At 39.5% G+C, this 20,637-nt stretch overlaps 1 protein-coding gene across 10 annotated transcripts in view; it reads right to left on the bottom strand.

Moving 5' to 3' along the window:
* Positions 1-19,269, bottom strand: part of HDAC8 (histone deacetylase 8) — a 340,920-nt gene extending 321,651 nt beyond the window's left edge. For 6 of the 10 annotated variants that reach the window (XR_009547468.1, XR_009547469.1, XM_007526060.2 and 3 more), the window contains exons 1-4: positions 18,895-19,258; positions 18,320-18,372; positions 14,337-14,467; positions 10,951-11,092 (exon numbers count right to left, since the gene is read on the bottom strand). Coding sequence is in view for 8 of the 10 variants with exons in the window: in XM_007526060.2 (XP_007526122.1) it covers positions 10,951-11,092; positions 14,337-14,467; positions 18,320-18,372; positions 18,895-19,005 (437 nt within the window). In the remaining 2 variants the exon portion in view is untranslated. Of the gene's footprint in view, positions 1-10,950; positions 11,093-14,336; positions 14,468-18,319; positions 18,449-18,894 lie in introns of all 10 variants that reach the window. The other 4 variants (XM_060182729.1, XM_060182730.1, XM_060182725.1 and 1 more) reach the window with 4 other exon arrangements.
* Between the last annotated feature and the right edge of the window lie 1,368 nt (positions 19,270-20,637).

Here is a 20,637-nt window from a genome sequence, read left to right as displayed (position 1 = left end):
TATGGTGAAAACCATGGAAATAGATCAATTACTTAGGAAACCAGCAGATAATGGGGAGAAAAAGAACGAGCCCAGAATCCCAAGAAATATAAACTTGTATTGGGCAAGTATACAAAATTTCAATGAATCCAGCTTAAAAAGATAGATAATTGGCTGGGAGCTAGGATAAAGCTCTTATGAAGCCTTTATTTCATGTCACAGCATAGGGGAAAGCACCATAGGAGGTGGGCCAGTGCTGTGGTATTGGTCAGTCTCCTCTCTCTCTCTCTTTCTCTCTCTCCCCACTACCTCCCTCTTGTTAAAATAAAAAGTATGATTAAGTCATTCCAAAATCAGTGGACATTTCATCCATCACTACAGAAATAGAGCAGTGATCAAGACTAGCCAGATAATGAAAATTGAAAGGGATCTTGAAATCCAAAGGAGCAGAAGTGTTTAAAGAAGAAAAGCGCTCTTGACAATGTCACATGATGTGAATTCAGTCCTTAGAGATACTGTATTGATGATCATATTTGGCAATTAATGTATTCATTAATGATCTTGGTAAGAGAACTTTCTGGAGAATAATGGGACTGCAAACTGTTGAGGGACAAGAGAGAACTGTTGAGGGACAAGAGATGAATAGAAAAAAATCCTTAATCTGTTCTAAAGTTTGAATCAGACAGAAAAGAAAGAGGAGGGAAGTGGCCAAAAAAAAAAAAAAAAAAGTTAAGAGAGTCAGATTTATTCTGTTTTAAGAGATTTAAGAACATTTGTAGGCAGAGAGAAATACTGAAAATGTCAGATGGATAACAAAGCAGAGTCTCAGAGAAGGCAGGTGGGAATCTGATGAATGGTTTGGGGAAGAGAACCACCTGTTCTAGAGTCAAAGAACTCCGGATGATTTTAATTTTGTAATATATATATGTATATGTTAATTTATTTTATTTTAAACACACAGAGAGAGAGAGAGAGAGAGAGAGAGAGAGAGAGAGAGAGAGATTGAGATTAGAGTGCACTGTTTAGCTCTGGTTTATGGTGGCACTGAGGATTGAATTTGGAACTTCAGAGCCTTAGGCATAAAAACATTTTGCATAACCATGATGCTATCTCCCTACCCCCTAAAATGTGCTCTTTCTTGAAAATTTATTTATTCATTTTTAAATATGTACTTGTTAATGAGAGAGAGAGAGATAGAGAGAGAGAGAGAGAAGAGAAAGGAGGAGGATGAGGAGCAAGAGGAGGAGGAACTAAAGCATTACTCCAGCACACATGATGTCAGGGATCAAACCTGGGACATTATGCTTGAAAGTCCAATACTTTATCCACTGCACCAACTTCTGGGCTACATAAAAATTTGATATCACAGTTAAATTGGACATCTAATTCACTTATATCTAATTTTTAACCTTTCCTATCTATTCTACCTACAAAATAGTTCTTTAATTCATTTCCTTTTCTATGCCCATACCCTCCTTTTGGATAGATTATTGCAGTAAGGTCCTAACAGATATCTCTATCAATAGTCTCCCTACCATCCTCTGATTCATCTGCTAACTACTGCTTAAGTCATATCCCTAAAATGGAAGAAGAGAAGGTGTCTCTCTGTCTCCTTCTCTCTGTGTCTCCCCCTCCCTTCTCAGTTTCTCTCTATATCTAATAAAGAAATAAATACATATGTAGAGAAAATACATCATGACTTTTTCTGACAAATATGATCATGTTATTACCTCCTAGCTAAAGATTCCTTCAGTGATTTCTCTACATCTAAAGCTAAGTTTCTTAAGCAGAGAGCCATACATAGGCTTAAGAGACCCTTACACTTCTTCAAATTATAAGGAAAATTCTACATATGCATATTTCTGAGGGAAAGTATATATAAGCATTATATTTTCAGAGGGTTCTATAACCAATATGGGCCATGAACCTCTGATCTGAAGAATCAAGTCCAAAACTACCAGGCTGTCAGAAAAGCCATGATATATTTTCTCTACATATGTATTTATTTTTATTTATTTATTTATTAGATACACAGAGACACTGAAGAGGGGGAGACACAGAGAGGAGACAGAGAGACACCTAAAACCTGTTTCACTACTTGTGAAGCTTTCCCTGTAAAGGTGGGGACCAGGGACTTGAACCCTTGTGCACTGTAGTACGTACACTTAACCAAGTGTGCCACTGCCTAGCACTTCTCTATGTCTTTTTATGCAAAAGTGCATCGTGAATTTTCCAATGACCCAATATTTAGTTTGGCATACAAGGACCCCTTATATTTCTCCCATCTTACCTCTAGCCATTTCTTATAAAAGCCCTTGGTTCTAGCTTTAATTATAGACCCTGAAGATCCCCTGGCATTTGTGCCTTCTAGCTTTAATTACAGACCCTGAAGATCCCCTGGCATTTGTGCCTTCGCATATGTTAATTCTGGAATGATCACAAGGTTGCATGTATGAGCAGTAAGTGGTAGAGCCTGGATTTATACCTAGGTTGTATTTCAAAATTCAGTCACTCTACAGAGGCTTGACTTTTTACGTAGTGACCTAGTATAAACACATATACATAAACTAGAAAAAGTCTCACGAAATCTACCTTTATAAAAAAAAAAGTGCTGTTTGCACTTCATGAAATTGATGCAGTATTCCATAAATGAGTTGCAATTCTCAGTTTGAAAAACACTACACTACATTTTTGCTGATATAAGGATTCCTCATTACTGAGACTATTATCTGAGCCCCAGCAGTACCAAGATTTTTCAGGTTTCCTAGGGATACACAGTCATTATAACATGAAAGCATCTGCCAATAAATTGGCCACTTCTACAGGTCTCCATTCAAACATACTACTCCTTCAAACATTACTACCTATCCACACATTTATTCAATCATTGTGCCTCTTGTGGATTGTGAGGCATATCTATAAGCGAGTCAATAGAAATCTATCACAAAATGAAATTAGACATCTTATAAAAGGATGCAGGATATCATATTAACATGTAAAATGGATTGATCAACCAGTTCACTACTGAAGAGAACCAAAACAAACATGGACAATCATTTTAAAACTAGCTCAAAGAAAAGTGACTTAAATACCAAATGATTAAGGAAAAGTCCTCAGGGAAAAATGTTGAAACTCCAGCAAACTTTGACAAAATCATTCCTCTTAATACAGTAAAAGTCATACAGGAAGTAAAATGTATACCTGAAGAAGTATGCCAGTTTGCTAGAAAAATAAAGCTCAAAACCAAAGCAAATTTGATACATTCTAAGAATCGCTTGGAAATGTAGACAGATAGTTGTAGAGATGACAGTTAACCCATGTCTACAACCTGAAGAGAACTGTTGTGGCTTGCAATGGAGGGATTGAGGATTCAGAACTCTCATGGTAGGAATGGTATGGAATTATACCCTGTTCCCTTGTTGACATGCAATTTTGTAAATCAATGTTAAATCACTAATAACATTTTTAAAAAGAATTTCTCAGCACTCAATTTTGTTACAAGAGACCAAATAAGCACATGTTAATAGTTTTTTTTTTATTCAGGTTACCACCCTAATCAAGTACTGTCTCCTTCACTATGCTAAAATTGCAGTCACTCTTTACTGTTAAGATTTACTTATCTATTTAATTTCTTATGAGCAAGATAATGAGAAGAGGGAGTGAAAAAAGAGGTCCTGACACTGCTCACCCCTTGCATATAGTGGTCTTCGGGCATGCAAACGGGTGCTCTAACAAGCTGAACTATCTCCAGGGCCCTCAGTGCCTCTTGTAAAAATAAACTAATTGGCCTTTGTCTGCTACTGTCGGCCTTCAAAGAATAACCTCCTTTTTTTTTTTTGTATCCACAGCACCTGGCACACATCTCATTTTGCTCTATTTGTCCTGACACTATGGTCACATTTAACTATTTGCAGTTTCCTGAATGTCCCATTCTTTCTTGCTGCCTTGCTTTTGCTATTTCCTCTGCTTGGAATGTTCAATTTCTGCTAATGGGAAGATAAATTCCCTCTCCTTCTTCGGTCTACCTATCTATCTTGTATACAACTCCAGCATATGCCAACCATATTTCATCCGTATTGTGATTGCCTTCCACCTAGGTCCAAGAAATTATTATTATAAGAGGTTTTTTAAAGAAAAGTAATAGGATCACATTAGAGAAAATATAGGGAAAACAACAAAGGAGAAGGAGGTGGAGAGAGAGATGAGAATGTGTATTATGGATAAATTATTATGTTGTTATCCTCACAAAGTCAATGGTGCCATTTGATGTCATTCCTAAGGGTTTTTTTTTCACATGTACATACTTTAGATGACTAATCAGAGTGAACATATGATGATAAGCTACCTACTATTTATAAACAAAACCAACATTATATGGTATGCATTTTTTGTAATACAGTCATTCTAACCACTATTTTAATGATGACATAATAACCTATTAAGTAGATATATAGCAATATACTACTTAACTGTTGAATATGTGTCTCTCTACTACCCCATTTTTGCTACAATAAGGAAAAGTACCGATTTTAGATATGCAACTTCTCTATGGGTTGAATTGGTTTATTTCCTTAGAATAGACCATCAATAATAATAGATATTACTAATTCATAGATCTTTTCTCTTTTGGTTCAAATTTCATAGGAGGAAAACACATAAATGTATATATACATGTTATATCTCACTCCTATCATTATTGCATCAATGTTCAGATGTTGTCATCATTCTTATTTGCTTCTGTCTGTTCGACATTTTTTACTGGGCTTTTGTCCTCATTCATTTTTTCAATGTTTATTTTCGCTCTGACCATTATATTTGGTGTGCTATGTAGTTTACACAAATTTCCTGGGTGCTGCTGTTTATATATGGTGTGGGGGTGGTTTCTGGTCAGTTGGTTCCTGAAGCTGGTTGACTTGAGTCTTTGGTGTATTTCAGGAAAGGGTGGAGCTGTTAGTTTAATGTTGAGACAGCTGCTGTTGGAAGATGAAAGGTAGGGTCTCTTGTATTCAAACTGAAGACAGAAGTGGATGATTGAAACAGAAAAACAGTACCTTCTTATGCTAACTACAGCTTCTACAGTCTTGGAGGATCCTTCCCTCACTACTTTTCAATCCACTGATCAGATTTGCCTGGATTGACTTGTGTCTAAATAGGGTACTTAAGAGTCCACAATTTTAAATCTTAACAGTTTTTTTTCTTAATCCCTAAAGTGAAGTACAGTAGCTGTTAAACTTTTGTTATGTTGACAGTGGATTTTGTCATTTATCTTCCCTAAGGGCTATGTGAGCCTGAGCCAATCAGAGGGCTTTTTAAATAAAAGTAGATTTTTTTTTTTAGCTTAATCACTCACAGGTGGCCAAGAGATAAACCAGGATGGAGGATAGATAGCACAGTGGTTATGCAAGGAGGCTCTCCTATGCCTGAGGGTCCAAAGTCTCAGGCTCAATCCCCCATTCCATTGCCAGCTAGAGCCTAGCAGTACTGCATGACCTAACAAGTCCCAGAAGATACCCTGATTGCACTCTGTTGAGTCCTAAAGTGGTTCTTCCCCATTCTTTCAAGTCTATCAGGAAAGCTATGTGAAAAGACTCCTACTCCACATCCACACCTCCGGATCACTGGGAGGGTAGATTTTATCCTGAGTAACTGGTCAGTTCTGTGTCCTTGATGTCAATATAGGGTTTCCGTGCTACTGTTCCAGCCTTTGAGGTGCAACAGCAATTCACTGTTGAAAACTGGTGAGTCTTACGTGACTTTTTTTCCTTTTTAACACTCTTTTAGTTACCAAAACTCAAACCCAGAAGTGGTGTGTCTCAGCTAGTAATCTCCCAAACCAGCACTCGCTGTCCATGAGTAAGGTATTTTGGTCCCAGGAATCTTTGCTTCAGCCCCTTTCTGTCCACGAGCCATATGTGTTTGTACTCACCTGTGGCTTGGTGAGTTCTCGTTATAAACTGTTGAACCTTCAGGTGATTATCATTGCCCTCCATACTTGATTGGGGCTATAATGTTTAAATCTCTCCTCAGGGTTGGGGAAATAGTGCAGTGGTATTACATAGGACTTGCATTCAAGAGGTCCAAGGCTCACTCAGTGGCACCACCAAAAGCCAGAGCTGAGCAGACCTCTTATCAATAAATAAATTTCTCTTTCTCTCATTATTAGTGATGCTAAATAATTTTTCACTTGTTTCCTTTTTTGTGACTTGTCTGATTATTTCTTTTGTCCACTTATCTGAATATTGGTGTTTTTAAAAATGCCAACTAGCATAATTAAAGTGTTCAACATTTTATTATACTTGCTCTAATTGTTTTTTGCCCCTTTTAATTTTGGTACATGCAAATTACAGAGTATCACTAAAGATCTCCCACCCCACTGAGGTCCAAATTCCAGAAGCCCTGCACTTCTAAAAAAGCAAATAGTTTTGTAAACCACCACTTCATTTGAAAAAAAATTAAGCATAGATAAGGGAAGATGTGACAGGCATTTGGGTATCCCACTGGAAACTGACCTAGGTTCTAGCAGTTATTAAGCAGTGTCTTTAAATATATAAGTGTTTCATGCAAATAAAGACAACAATGAGTTACCACTTAACCCCTGTGAGAATGTCATACATCCAAAAAGGAAAGTAACAACAAAGGCTGGAGTAACTGTGGAGGCAAAGGAACCCTGCGGCACTACTGGTAGGAGTGTAAATTGGTCCAACCTCTGTGGAGAACAGTGTGGAGAACTCTCAAAAGGCAAGAAATATAAGTCCTCTCCGGGACTTATACTACAATTTGTAATAGCCAAAACCTAGAAGCAGCCTAGGTGTCCAACAATAGATGAGAGGCTGGAAAAGTTGTGGTTTATATATACAATGGAATACTACTCAGCTATTAAGAATGATGAATTTACCTTCTTCATCTCATCTTGGATGGAGCTGGAAGGAATTATGTTAAGTGAGAAAAGCCAGAAAAAGAAGATGAATATGGGATGATCTCACTCATAGACAGAAGTTGAGAAATAACAGAAAGGGAAACACAAAGTAGAACTTGGACTGGGTTTGGAGTATTGCAAAAGTAAAGGACTTGGGGGAGGATATGAGGGGTGTTTCAGGTCATGGTGCATGATGGTAGAGTAGAACCTAGGTGGAGGGTGAGAGTATTTTGCAGACAACTGAGAAATTTTACATATGTATCAACAACTGTATTTACTGTACACCATTAATCCACCCCAATAAAAACATATTTAATAAAAACATATTAACTTTGGTAGAAGTGTTATGTTACAGGGGCAGGTAGTGGCACATCAAGTAGAGTGTACATGCTATCATACATAAGGATCTAGGTTCAAGTCCCTGGTGCCCACCTTGAGGAGGAGAAACATTATGTGTGGTAAAGCAGCAGTGCTGCAGGTATTTCTCCTAATTTCTCTCTCCCTTCTCAATTTCTGTATGTCTATCCAATAAAAAAATAAGTAAATGGGCACAAAGAAGGCAAATGGATAAATATATACAAATACACAGAAATACAGATTTGATTCTAGCATCACATGAAGAAAATAGATCTGACTTGCAGAGCCAGCAATTTTCCATTAAAAACATATTCCTTTCCTAATGCATGGGGGATAGCTAGTTACATTTTAATTGGCACACTCCCTAACAAAGCTACAGCGTCTAGGGAACAGGGTGTATGTACACACGTATCCATAAGTTAGGAGAAACTATATACCTCAAAGTAAAAAATGCTCAAAAGTCTCCTGTGATTAGACTTAGACTTAGTAAGCTCAGCAAGCAAGTAGAAGGACCTAAAGAAGACATCATAAATTTTCTCATCAAATATTTACTACTTAGGCCTAGATACACTCATCCCCTACCCCCTACTTGACTTCCCTCAATCACTTTATCTATTCAATTAACTACACGAAAGAAAGTAAGGGATAACCCCAATCTCTTTTGGCAGCAACAGCATTAATGTCACCACCTAGATAATCTTTAGAAAAAATACTGTATACAATTAGCCAAGAGACAGGTATACTAGCAAAGATATATATATATAATTATTGTCCCCTATGACAACCTCTGTTATAATCACCAAACAAGTAAAATGCAGTAAAACTTAAGGTTAACTTAGATCTCACTTAAACCCTAGGTCTATTCCCTCCCCAACTTGAGGCCAGATCCCATAAACTGGTTTGGACACAACAAATGACACTCAATGATGTAACAACTGGGAGAAAGTCTAACCTCGTCAGATAAAGAAAGGACTACACATGCTGGATAAGGGCAAGGGACTGGCTCACTTTAATGATGGCCTTTTTGGTCAATAACAGGCCATCTCATCATCCAGGGCCCTAGTCAGGAAATCCTTGGATTCCCACATAGATATGATGGGCCTAGACCCTCTAGTAGTTTCCTATCTCCACCATCACCAGGAACATTATGATAAGCCCTCTTGTGGGCCTCTCCAGGACCTTGCCCTCACTGTAAAGCAGAAATGGTAGGGATTGTATCACTCTCTGAAGGGAGACCGGGTCATCCTACTCTGCCACTTGAATAAGACTGGTCCTGAAATGAGTGCATCTTAGAATGTTCCTAGAAGTGACCATGGGCTATATATATAAGCTTAGACTGACAGGGCTCAGAGGTTGCACAGGCTCCTATGCTAAAAATGAACAGATATAGATCCTAGGGAAGATCATTGGGGGGCTACAGTTAATGGTATTTATATAATTTCCTCATGTTTGGGAGCTATTCTCTGCCCTAATCCAGCTTTCTAGCCCAATTCTCAACTCTGACACCATCTTCCCAGACAATACCTGTATCCCACCTGCATGTTAGCTATCAGGCTCAGGAAAAATTACTAAAGTCATAGCCCCTTGGAACATACCTAAAGTAGACTTCCTAGCTTCTTCCCACTAATGAAGACCCCTAACTTCATCTGCCTTATTCCTACCTTTAGGTTCCAGTTTATTAAATAATTTTCCCTTTTTTATACCTTACCACCTTTTAGCAGATGCTACTATGCTGCCATCCTGACTTCCCTGGGCAGACGACTTTACCAATGTGTCCTGAAGTCTCACCTCTCCAAAGCCCTACCCCACTAGGGAAAGATAGAAACAGGCTGGGGATATGGATTAACCTGTCAGTGTCCATGTCCACTGGAGAAACAATTATAGAAGCTAGACCTTGCACCTTCTATACCCCATAAAGAATTTTGGTCCATAATCGCAGAGGGATAAGGAATAAGGAAGCTCCCAATGGAGGGGATGGGACATGGAGCGGTATGGAATTGTACTCTCACAAAATAAATAAAAATAGTACTCTCATAAAATTAGATAAATATTTAATAAATAGATGAAAAGATAGTTACTAAATGTTAGTGCGATTGGCTCCATTATCTCACTAGTAGATTATAGGAATAAACTATCTTAAGGCCATGAAATATTTCAATTTGATGAAAAGAAGTCCATGCTATTATCTTAAGCTGCATATGTTGACAGTGTGAACAAGGTTTTATTCTGAAAAAATATAGTGTTGTTTTCTCTTGACTTAAGGGCACCAAGGAGTGCCACAGTCATGACTGATAGTACTAGCAATTGGTTAGTACTATCAACAGTTATTGCCAGCGGTGCATCGTTCTACTCATGCAGCACACTGCTAATTTCACCTTTCCAATCCTTCTCCAACATGTGTCATGTACTACAGATACATCAAACAACGTGCCAAATGCTACAGTCCCAGCAACTCTTATCAGACATAGAGGATAGCTGTTAGAAAATGAATGTTAACCCCAAATTGCAAAAGGGTTTTTCCTCTAATTCCTACTAACACCTAGGAACAACTATTTCACAAGTCATTTCTCCTTAGGATTATGCCTAAGACTGGGTGCTACTTCAGTTAGAGACAGAAATACAAATAATTCCCTTCTTTACTTGTCAGCCTTATTCTCTAAATTTATTTATTCACCTATTTGAAAATATGTGTGAGTTAAAATGGTAGACAGCATAGTAGTTATGCAACAGACTCTCATGCCTAAGGCTCTGAAGTCCCAGGTTCAATCCCCTGCACCACCATAAGCCAGAGCTGAGCAGTGCTCTGGTAAAAATAATAATAAAATAAAAATAAATTACAAGGGGGTCGAGCGGTAGTGCAGCGGGTTAAGTACACATGGTATGAAGTGCAAGGACCTGCACAAGGATCCCGGTTCAAGCCCCTGGCTCCGCACCTGCAGGGGGGTTGCTTCACAAGTGGTGAAGCAGGTCTGCAGGTGTCTTTCTCTTCCCTTCTCTGTCTTCCCCTCCTTTCTTGATTTCTTTCTGTCCTATCCAACAACAACAACAACAACAAGCAATAAAAGTAATGGCAACATGGGCAACAAAAATGGGAAAAGTAGCCTGTGGATTTGTATAGTACAGGCACCAAGCCCTAGTAATAACCCTGGAGGCAAAAAAAAAAAAAAGAAAAGAAAAGAAAGAAAAAGAAAATCTGTTTGCTACTTCTTTCAAGAACTAACCCCCAACCTTTCCACTGCCAAGTATTTCTCTCTACTACTAGATCTCCTTAAATCACATGTATACTTAGTGAGTACCAAAAACTGATGCTGCTCCGTAATTACTTCTAGTTTCTCTCATATTTCTCAAATGCACGTCCCTTGAACACAATAAAAACTAGAAAAGGAAGAAGGAGAGATATAGACTTGCCCTGTCCAATTTCCTGGTGAGGAAACTGAGGGCTAGAGATGTTAACCTGTCCAACTCAGTTAACCAAAGTAGCAACAAAACTAGGCACATAGCCCAGGGGCCCTCAGTATCAATAGCACACTTTTTGCCATATTATAGTATCTTCTGTTCACATGTTCTCTTCAGAATACCTATGGAAGGGTTCTCTATACATATGTGTCTCAATAAATGCCAATGCAATTAAGCCAAAGAATGTACATAACTGAGAAATTGACTCAATGAGGCAGAGAGGAAAGAGGTAATTTTCTTACTTCTTTGCATGATGCCAGCCTCCAGACCAGTTAATCGCTACCTTGCACATCCCGTCAATCAGGCACTGGGCAGCTGTGATTGTAGCCCCTCCGACAGCTGCTGCATATTCAAATATCCCTTCAGTGGCTGGGCAGTCATAACCTTGGGGAAATTATGAGCAGAACTTGTTAAACTGAAATGAATTGAAAAAAAAGAGGAGGTGGGGGGTGAGGGCAGATAGCATAATGATTATGCAAATAGACTCTCATGCTGGAGTCTCCAAAGTCCCAGGTACCAGCATAAACCAGTGCTGAGCAGTGCTCTTGAAAAAGAAAAATAGGGAGTTGGGTGATAGCACAGCAGATTAAGTGCACATGGTATGAAGTGCAAGGACCTGCACAAGGATCCTGGTTCAAGCCCCTGGCTCCCCACCTGCAGAGGAGTCGCTTCACAGGCGGTGAAGCAGGTCTGCAGGTGTCTGTCTTTCTCTCCCCCTCTCTGTCTTCCCCTCATTTCTCCATTTCTCTGTCCTATCTAACAACAACGACAACAAGAACTACAATAATAATAACTACAACAATAAAACAACAAGAACAACAAAAGGGGAAATAAATAAATAAACATTTTAAAAAAAGAAAAAGAATAACAAAGGAGGTGTGGTACTGTGATTGACTGAGTGATTGACTTATTGCCGCATGGTTATTGCTAGGATTGGATGCCTACAGGATGAATTCAGTACTCCCAGTGATTATGTTTTCTTTTATTTTTATTTCTTTCTTATTTGATAGAGACAAAGAAAAATTGAGGGGGAAGGGGGATACAGAAGACAGAGAGAGAAGACACCTGCAGTGTTGCTTCTTCACCATTCATGAAGGTTCTCCCCTGGAAGTGGGACCAGGGGCTCAAATCTGGGTCCTTGCACATGGTAATGTGTGCACTCAACCAGGTGTGTCACCACCCAGCCCTAATACTGTGGTTTATAATAGAAACTATGGTTGGCTGTTGAACAAGAGGAGTTTGAAATTCACATCCCCAATTACATGCAGATTTTCTTGCAAACCAGTGCTGTAAAAATCTACAGTACTGATACAACATGGCCTTGCAAAGAGATTTTTCTTTTATGATTTTTTTTTACATTTTCTGTTTTCTAGCTTACATTATTCTAAGAATATAATACATAAAACACGTGAAATATGGATTGGCTATTATTTATATAATGGATAAAGTTTCTGGTCAACCATAGAAATCAATATGTTTTTAAGAAGTTAAAATTTATACATGAATTCTCTACTGTGCAAGGGGAGAGGGAGCTGGTGTCCTTAATCCCTGAGTTATTCAAAGGTCACTATATTTTCAGGCATAGAGTTCCTAAGTCTTTCAATATTTCCAAGGAGTGAAAACCATATATGTGCCCTTTGCTATGTTAATGAGGTGACCTTTGGAAGCACATAAGAATAGGGACTGTTTGCCAGTGAATTCAATCACATGATTAGAAAGTAGGAATTTTCAGTTTCACTCTGTAAGGAGGGAAAGTGGCTGCAAATAGAGTCCAGTTACTAATGACTGATGATCTAATTAATTGTGCTTATGTAATGCAGCCTTATTTTAAAAAATAGGATTAATAGAGCTTTCAGGTTAGTAAACACATGAAGATTCTAGCAAGAGTGGTATGCCTTGGAAAGAATGTCATACCTTGGAAGCCAGGTGGTAGCACAGTGGGTTAAGCGCACATGGTGAAGCGCAAGGACTAGCAAAAGCATCCCAGTTTGAGCCCCTGGCTCCCCACCTGCAGGGGGGTCACTTCACAAGCAGTGAAGCAGGTTTACAGGTGTCTTTCTCTCCCCCTCTGTCTTCCCCTCCTCTCTCCATTTCTCTCTGTCTTATCCAACAATAATAACAGCAATACAATAATAACAATTACAACAAAAAGGGCAACAAAATGGAGAAAATGGCCTCCAGGGACAGTGTATTCATGGTGTAAGCACCATGCCTCAGCTATAACCCTGGAGGCAAAAGAAAAAAAAAAGAGTGCAGTACCTCACCCTGTACATCTCTTCTATTTGGTGGTTTGTAATTTACATACTTTTAGAATACCCACTGGCAAACGCTAGAAGAAGAAGAAGAATACCCACTAATCTAGTAAGTAAGTGGGTTTCCTCATTTCAGCAAGTCCCTCTAGTTGGATTAGTGATCTGCATTCTGTGCCTGAAGGAGTCATTAGAACCTCCATTTTATACACTGCTGGTCACATGTACAGGTAACAAACTGAGCTCGTGGCTGGAGTCTAAAATGGAAGCAATGATGTTGTGGGGACTGAGCCTATGAGGTCAGATGCTATCTCCTGGAAGACAGTGAGAAAACTGAAGTGTAGGAATACAGTTGCTACACCACATTACTTCCTGGTGTGAGAGACACTCCTCTCCACACATTGGAACTGGGTATAGTACCTAATTCCGAGGGTTGACTATACTATACCCTACCAAAAAGGTTCTGTGCTGATATAATTGAGAGACATGTGAAATGTTGGGGAGAGAATTTCTTTAATGTTAGTCATAAAAAGGAGACACCTTCAAAATCAGCTAGTTACAACCCAGATAAGGAGAAACCAAGACCTGATAAGACAGTATGTATTATCTATAGTCAATCTATCTAAAGCCAGTTCTGGGACCCAGGTCTCTGGACCACTACTCTCTCTCTGTCTCTCTCTCTCTCTCTAGCCCAGTGTTCCTCTACAAAGCCATGCTATTTCTCTAGATAGTCCTATTATTCACTTACAGTTTTTTAAGTGCAGCTATTTAAAGAGGGGTATGACAGAAAACATAGCCAGAACATAAATCTATACTCAAATTTAGATATGAGATTATGGAGATGTGTGTGGGGGGGTAGACCATAATTATTATGCAAAAAGATAATCATTAAGATAAAAAGATAATTTAATGCCTGAGGCTCCAAAGTCCCAGGTTTAATCCCTGGAACAACAGTAATACGGCAGTATGCCAAAGTGAAGCAGTTCTCTGGAAAGAAATAAACAAATAAATAAATAAGGCATGCCAGAAAAAATCTGAGGCACTGTTGTTTAGGCCTCAGTAAGTAACGGGTTTTCCTTTGATCTGATTCATAATTCAGTTTGACTCAACTCATACATATGGTCTGCTTGTTAAGTGATATAAATGTAGTTATACCAAGAGATCAAGACTGAGTTTAATATATTTGTCCCTAATTTAAAAAAGCATTGCCAAGGATGTAACTCAATTGTAAAGTGTATGCTTTGCATATATGAGGGCTCTGAGTTCAATCCCCACCTTCCTTATTTCCCCAAAACATAAAAAGTCTAAGACCATATGTAAGTTATAAAAGATAAAGTAGTTCAGACCTATAGGTAGATCTGTCCACCTCACTTCCTTACCTAGTCCATATTCTATAGAGTCTGGATGATCGTCATCGCCTTCTTGGCTGACCTTCTGGAGATGCTGAAGATAATCATCAGTGTGGAAAGTAGCCATCTCCTCCATGGATGCCATTTTGGGTTTAACTATCCTAATAATAGAGAACAGAGAGAGGTGAATGGTGAATGGGTTAGTCCCAGAACATACCAGACAATGGAAGCAGGAACTAATAATATGAACTGAATAAACAACTCTTGGCTTCTGGTTAAAGTGGATTCAAGTAAAAAAAACCATCCTGTTTTCTCTTTTTGTCACTGTTGCTTAAGTTTACAAGATGAAACTTGGACTGGATGTGGTTTACTGCACCAAAGCAAAGGATTCTGGGGAAGGAGAGGAAGTGAAGGCATGGAGAGAGGGTCAGGTTTCAGTGCATGATGGTGGAAAAGGAGCTAAGCTGGGGGTGAGAGTGTTTTGCAGATACCTATCACACAAAGATAAGAAATTGTACCCATGTGTCAACTATACTAGAAACAACTAAGCCCCCAAGAAAATGATTAAAATAAAATGATAAAAATTAATGAAAAAAACCATTCTGCTCCTCCACTGTAGGACATAGTCTTCACTTCCTCATGTATATTAATTGACTCCATTAATAATAAGTGAGGATATATTTTTCCCATGAGTTTATATATATTTTTAATATTTATTTATTTTACCTTTTGTTGCCCTTGTTAACATTGTTGTGGTTATTGATGTTGTTGTTGTTGGATAGGACAGAGAGAAATGGAGAGAGGAGGGGAAGACAGAGAGGGAGAGAGAAAGATAGATACCTGTAGACCTGCTTCACCGCCTGTGAAGAGACTCCCCTGCAGGTGGGAAGCCGGGGGCTCGAACTGGGATCCTTTTGCCGGTCCTTGTGCTTTGCAACACCTGAGCTTAACCTGCTGCACCACCACCCGACTCCCTAGTTTATATTTTTTAAAAAGTGAAATTGAATTGGGAGTTATTGCATCCAGTAGAGCAAAGCACCAATTCCTTTGAGACTCAGCACCACATGGGAGCATCATGGAAGACTCTAGAGGAGTACCACAGATGGTGGAACTGTGCTGAGGTATCTTTCCTCCTTCTCTATCTCTCCCTCCCTCTCCTTTCTTTCTAAATAGAAAAAAAAAAAAAAAGAGGAAAAAATTGGGCTGGGGAAACTTCTGAGAGCAATATCATATATCTGGTGACCCTTGAGTTCATCCTCGGGCACCACATCATTTAAAAAGTGAACTTTGAGGGCTGGGTGGTGGTGCACCTGGTAGAGTGCACAAGTTTTCATGTGCACGGATCTCAGTTCAAGTGCCTGGTGCCAATTTGTGGGCTGGAAGCTTGATGATCAGTGAAGCAGTGCTATAGGTATTTCTTTGTCTCTCCCTCTCTATCTCCTCCTCCCTTCTCAATTTCTCTCTCTTTCTTTCTCTCTCCTTCCCTATCCAAAATCAGTAGAATGAAAATTGTAAAGAATATATAATTTATATAATATATAATATAAATGTATATTTATATAATATATAATCTATAATATATAAATAATATAATTTCCTGTTTGTCATTTATAAGAGTTAACAGAATCTGTAGGATTATTTGTGACATTTTCTGGTCAAATGGGTGAGAGTATATGTCTATGCCAGCTAGCCCTGCTTCATTTATTGCCCAGTTGGTAACTAACTTTCAAATTTTATTTTTACTACTAACAAAGTCATTTATTGACTGCCTTTCTTAGAAATGTTTTCTGGTCATTTTTAAGCACTTTACTTTAGAAACACAAATAGTACTCCCCCCCACACATCAAAGTTCTTTAACGTTTACAAAATAAGTAGACAAACAAGGAATCTAAGCAGAGCTGTCTGTCTAATTTCCTTGCTGTTAAGAGAGGCTTTCAGTAAGTATGTTTTTCAGATGAGTGGAGGGATACAGGAAGGGGGCTGGGGAATATGAACACCCCAAAATATAGGTACCTAATCCTCAACCCCAAACACAAAATCTATGGTATTGCAGTTTTCTTTTTTTTTAATTATTTTTTTAAATATTATTATTATTATTTTACTGATTTATTTTTATTTTTGTTGCCTTTGTTGTTTTTATAATTGTTGTGTTTATTATTAATGTTGTTTTTTATGTTGTTGTGGCCGGATAGGACAGAGAGAAATGGAGAGAGGAGGGGAAGACAGAGAAAGGGAGAGAAAGACAGACACCTGCAGACCTACTTCACCAACTGTGAAGCGACCACCCTGCAGGTAGGGAGCCAGGGGCTTGAACTGGGATCCTTACAAGGGTCCTGAGTTTCACATCATATGTGCTTAACCCGATGCGCTACAACCCGACCCCTATTACTATTATTATTATTTTGTCTCCAGTGTTATTGTTGGGGCTCAGTGGTGGCACTACAAATCTATTGCTCCTAGTGGCCATTTTTTTCCATTTTATTGGATATGACAGAGAGAAACTAAGAGAGGAGGGGGAGGCGGAGAGAAGAGAGAAAGAGAGATACCTGCAAACCTGCTTCATTGCTTGTGAAGCATCCCCCCTACAAGTGGGGAGCCAGGGGTTTGAACCAGGATCCTTGCACAGGTCCTTGTGCTTCATACTATATGCACATAACCCGGTGTGCTACCAGCTAGCCCTGGTATTACAGTTTTCTCTTAGAATAAAAATATAGTTGAACCGATAATAAAGAACTGATTCAGGGCAGGGGTAGATAGCATAACGGTTACGCAAAGAGACTCTCTTCTCTGAGGCTCCAAAGTCCCAGGTTCCCACCATAAGCCAGAGCTTAGCAGTGCTCTGATTTAAAAAAGAAAGAAAGAAAGAAAGAAAGAGCTGATTTAAATGGAAGCATCTCTGCCTACTGATAAGAATTATAACAAATACTAAACTTTTCTGGATACCATTTAACTTAAAATATAACTTACTTTTTAAAGGTCTTTATTTTATTTATTTATAAAAGAGAAAGCCATAGCATCACTCTGGCATATGTAGTGCCAGGGAATTAAACTCAGGACCTTGGCTTTGCAAGTCCTTACTTTTTCATTGAATTACCCTCCCAGATGCCTTGGTTTTATTTTTGTTATTAGTGATTTCAAAGTGGTTTACAGAACCATAAGTTTCCAGGGGGTACAACCACATACCACTCTGCTGAGTTCTGGACTAGTTGCAGGAGTTTACTTTGGCCTTGACTTGTCTTTAGACTTACTCATGAAAATTTAGTGGTAGTGATGGGATGTCTAAAAGCCTTAAGTTTAATGGACCCCTACCTTCAGATCCAGGTTCCAAAAAAAAAATCTTTTGAAAAATCAGAACTGATAGATGAACACTTTATTATTAGAAAGGTGTAATTTGCTAAACATACTCAGATCTAAATCTATAAAAAGACATTAACCCTAGGGTTTTTTCTTTTTAAAATATTCTACCTGTTTATTTATTTATGAGAGAAAGATACACAGAGGGAAAGAGGTCAGGGCGCTGCTCAGTTCTGGTTTATGGTGGTGGTAGGGACTAAATCCACTTTCTAGCCTCAGGCATGAAAGTCTTCTGCATAACCACTATGCTGTATCCCATCCCCATAGAATTCTATCTCTCTCTGCAAGAAAGCTGTGTGTATGTCAATAACCACATGCACTTCTTCATTTTTTTTAAATCTTAAAGAACTTTTACCGACTTGCAGGTACAAATTAAAAGAAAAACAAAAAAACACTATTGTCATCTCCTTAATTCGCCACACTGTGCTTCTAGATATTAACACAGGAGCCAGAGACGACCCGAACTGCCCCTGAGGCTCCAGACAGACTATGACCCACATAGTCAACGACTGCCACCTCTCCAGATTCAAAGGAGGTCTCGAAACTTTACATCAGGCTCAACCTGACGCTGTTGACTGGCTACGGAAGAAGGACAAACGCTAGAAGAAGACGAAACACACCATAAGCATCTAGGAAGTTGTACAGGAAAGGCAACTCACCTCATTTGTTTATGCAGTGAATATGCTTCAATCAAAGAATGTACCATGCTGGCCTAAAAAGAGGGGAAAAAAGAGCCCCTTGTAAATGTTGAATTCCCCGACATTCCATAGTCTTCAGACTTCATCAACCTGAAGAAAGGACCTAACTTTCAGATCCTCCGTGTTTTGTTAACAGTTACAACCAGCGTTGGCAACAGACTGTATATACAAAGTATCTTAAAAATCCTTTAAGGTTGAAAGGTACCGGGCTTTAAGAGAGTGATGGAATACTTCTGTCCTGCAGTTTCTAGCCTACTTTGGGGGGTCTCTTTCCATAGAAACCACTAGCCCTCTCCATGTCATCTCCCTCTCCCCGAACCCCACACCCAACGGCTAGTTGCATGCCCAGCAGAAAAACGCTGCGCCCTCGAAACTCAAAGAGAACACTTCCTCCATTTCCAGGTAGGGCTGCCCACATTTCTGCTGAAGGTTTACTCCAGCTCAGTAGCCTCTTTTTTGCTAAATGCCTTTCAGTCCAATGGTCCGCATCCCCATTCCCCCCCAAACCCACAATCTTTCTCCCTGACCCTTCTTACCCGTTTAGGGACTTTGGCTAGGGAGTCGCATATCCTGACATATTCGGGGCTATAGATGTAAACCGGGGGCAGGGACTGCCCACTGTACACGGGTTCCACCGGCTCCTCCATCTTCCTCTTTCTCCCGTTCCGGAGTCACTGTCCGGATCCGGCTTTTTACGGACTCAGCCTGGGCTCTGGTTCCTGCGCCACTGAACAACCGCAGGGGTGCTCCCTGATCAACATTCCCTCCTAGTCTCCAGATCACTGGAGGCACTGTCCTGGCTCTTCATGCAACAGAAGGGATGCCTGAGTTTGCCAAGCACACAGAACCCCCTCATTTAGCGACCACCTTTCAAAAAAGGAAAGTTGGCAGATGCAAAAGCCGAACTGTATCTACTTTCTTGGTCACGGATATGAAGGGTCAGAAATAACCATCCTTGTTGCCCTACGGGACCATTTGAAACGAGGTCAGATTAGCTGCAGTGTATTATGGGAAATGTAGTTCCCAGAGATTTATGCAGCGGAAGCACCAGGGCTGCTTAATAGGCTTGAATTTCAGCTTTGGCGCTAAAATGAATGAATGAATGAATGAATGAATGAATGAATGAATGAATGAATGAATGAATGAATGAATGAATGAATGAATGAATGAATGAATGAATGAATGAATGAATGAATGAATGAATGAATGAATGAATGAATGAATAGGAAGGGACTGGGAGGAGAAGTAGGGGGAGGGAAAAGGAGGAGGAACAGGAGAAATGAAAAGCAGCCTTGGGGGCTGGGCAGTGGCACACCCTGTTGAGTGCGCATTACAGTGTGCAAGAACCGGGGTTCAAGCGCCTGGTCCCCACCTGCAGCTTTACAAATGGTGAAGAAGTGCTGCAGGTCTTTGTCCTTCTCTATATTCTTCCCTCTCAATTTTTCTGTTCCTATCCAAAATAAGAAAGTGAAAAAATATTTGAGGGACTGGGTGGTGGCACACACACTGTTCACTGCACATGTGCAAAGGCCTGGGTTTGAGCCCCCGCTCCCCACCTGTAGGGGTGGGGTGATGATTCAGGAGCAGTGAAGCAGGTGTACAGGACTCTTTCTCTCTCTCTCTCTCTCTCTCTCCTCAATTTCTCTATCCTATCAAATAAAACAGAAAGGAAAAGAAAGAAACCCAAATATATAAAAAAGAAAGCAGTCTGGCTACGAATTATTTCAGTATGCAAATACCTACAATGATATTTGAAGATGAATGCAAGGTCCTCATTAAAAACCCAGCAACACCTGTCAGTGCCCATGTTCAGCAGGGAAGCAATTACAGAAGCCACACCTTCCACCTTCTGTTCACCAAAATGTCTCTTGGTCCATGCTCCCAGAGGGATAAAGAATAGGAAAGCTATCAGGAGAGGGGAGGGAATACGGAGTTTTATGGGAATTGTGTGGAGTTGTACCCCTCTTATCCTATGGTTTTTGTTGTGTTTCCTTTTTATAAATAAAAATTATAAAAATAAAAACCCAGCAACACCGCCTTTCATTATTTACTGTCCATATCCATGCAAGACTTAATCAGTGAGTTATCCTGTCAAAGTCACTAGCACTTTCCAAAAATGTTTGCTATTTCGCTGGAAAATGCTTGGTGGATTCCACACAAGGCTAAATAATGCTCCTTGAGAATCTAGGGAGTAATAATCTGAGCAGACACATTGAGTGATGTATGGAAATTGCAGTTTCTCTTCCCTTCCTTCTTCAGCACCTGCAGCCACATAATAA

This window comes from Erinaceus europaeus, chromosome X, assembly GCF_950295315.1.
Source record: "Erinaceus europaeus chromosome X, mEriEur2.1, whole genome shotgun sequence".
Classification (NCBI taxonomy): Eukaryota; Metazoa; Chordata; class Mammalia; order Eulipotyphla; family Erinaceidae; genus Erinaceus; species Erinaceus europaeus.
The sequence above is the reverse complement of the archived record's forward strand: the minus strand, read 5'-3'. Positions and strand labels throughout refer to the sequence as shown.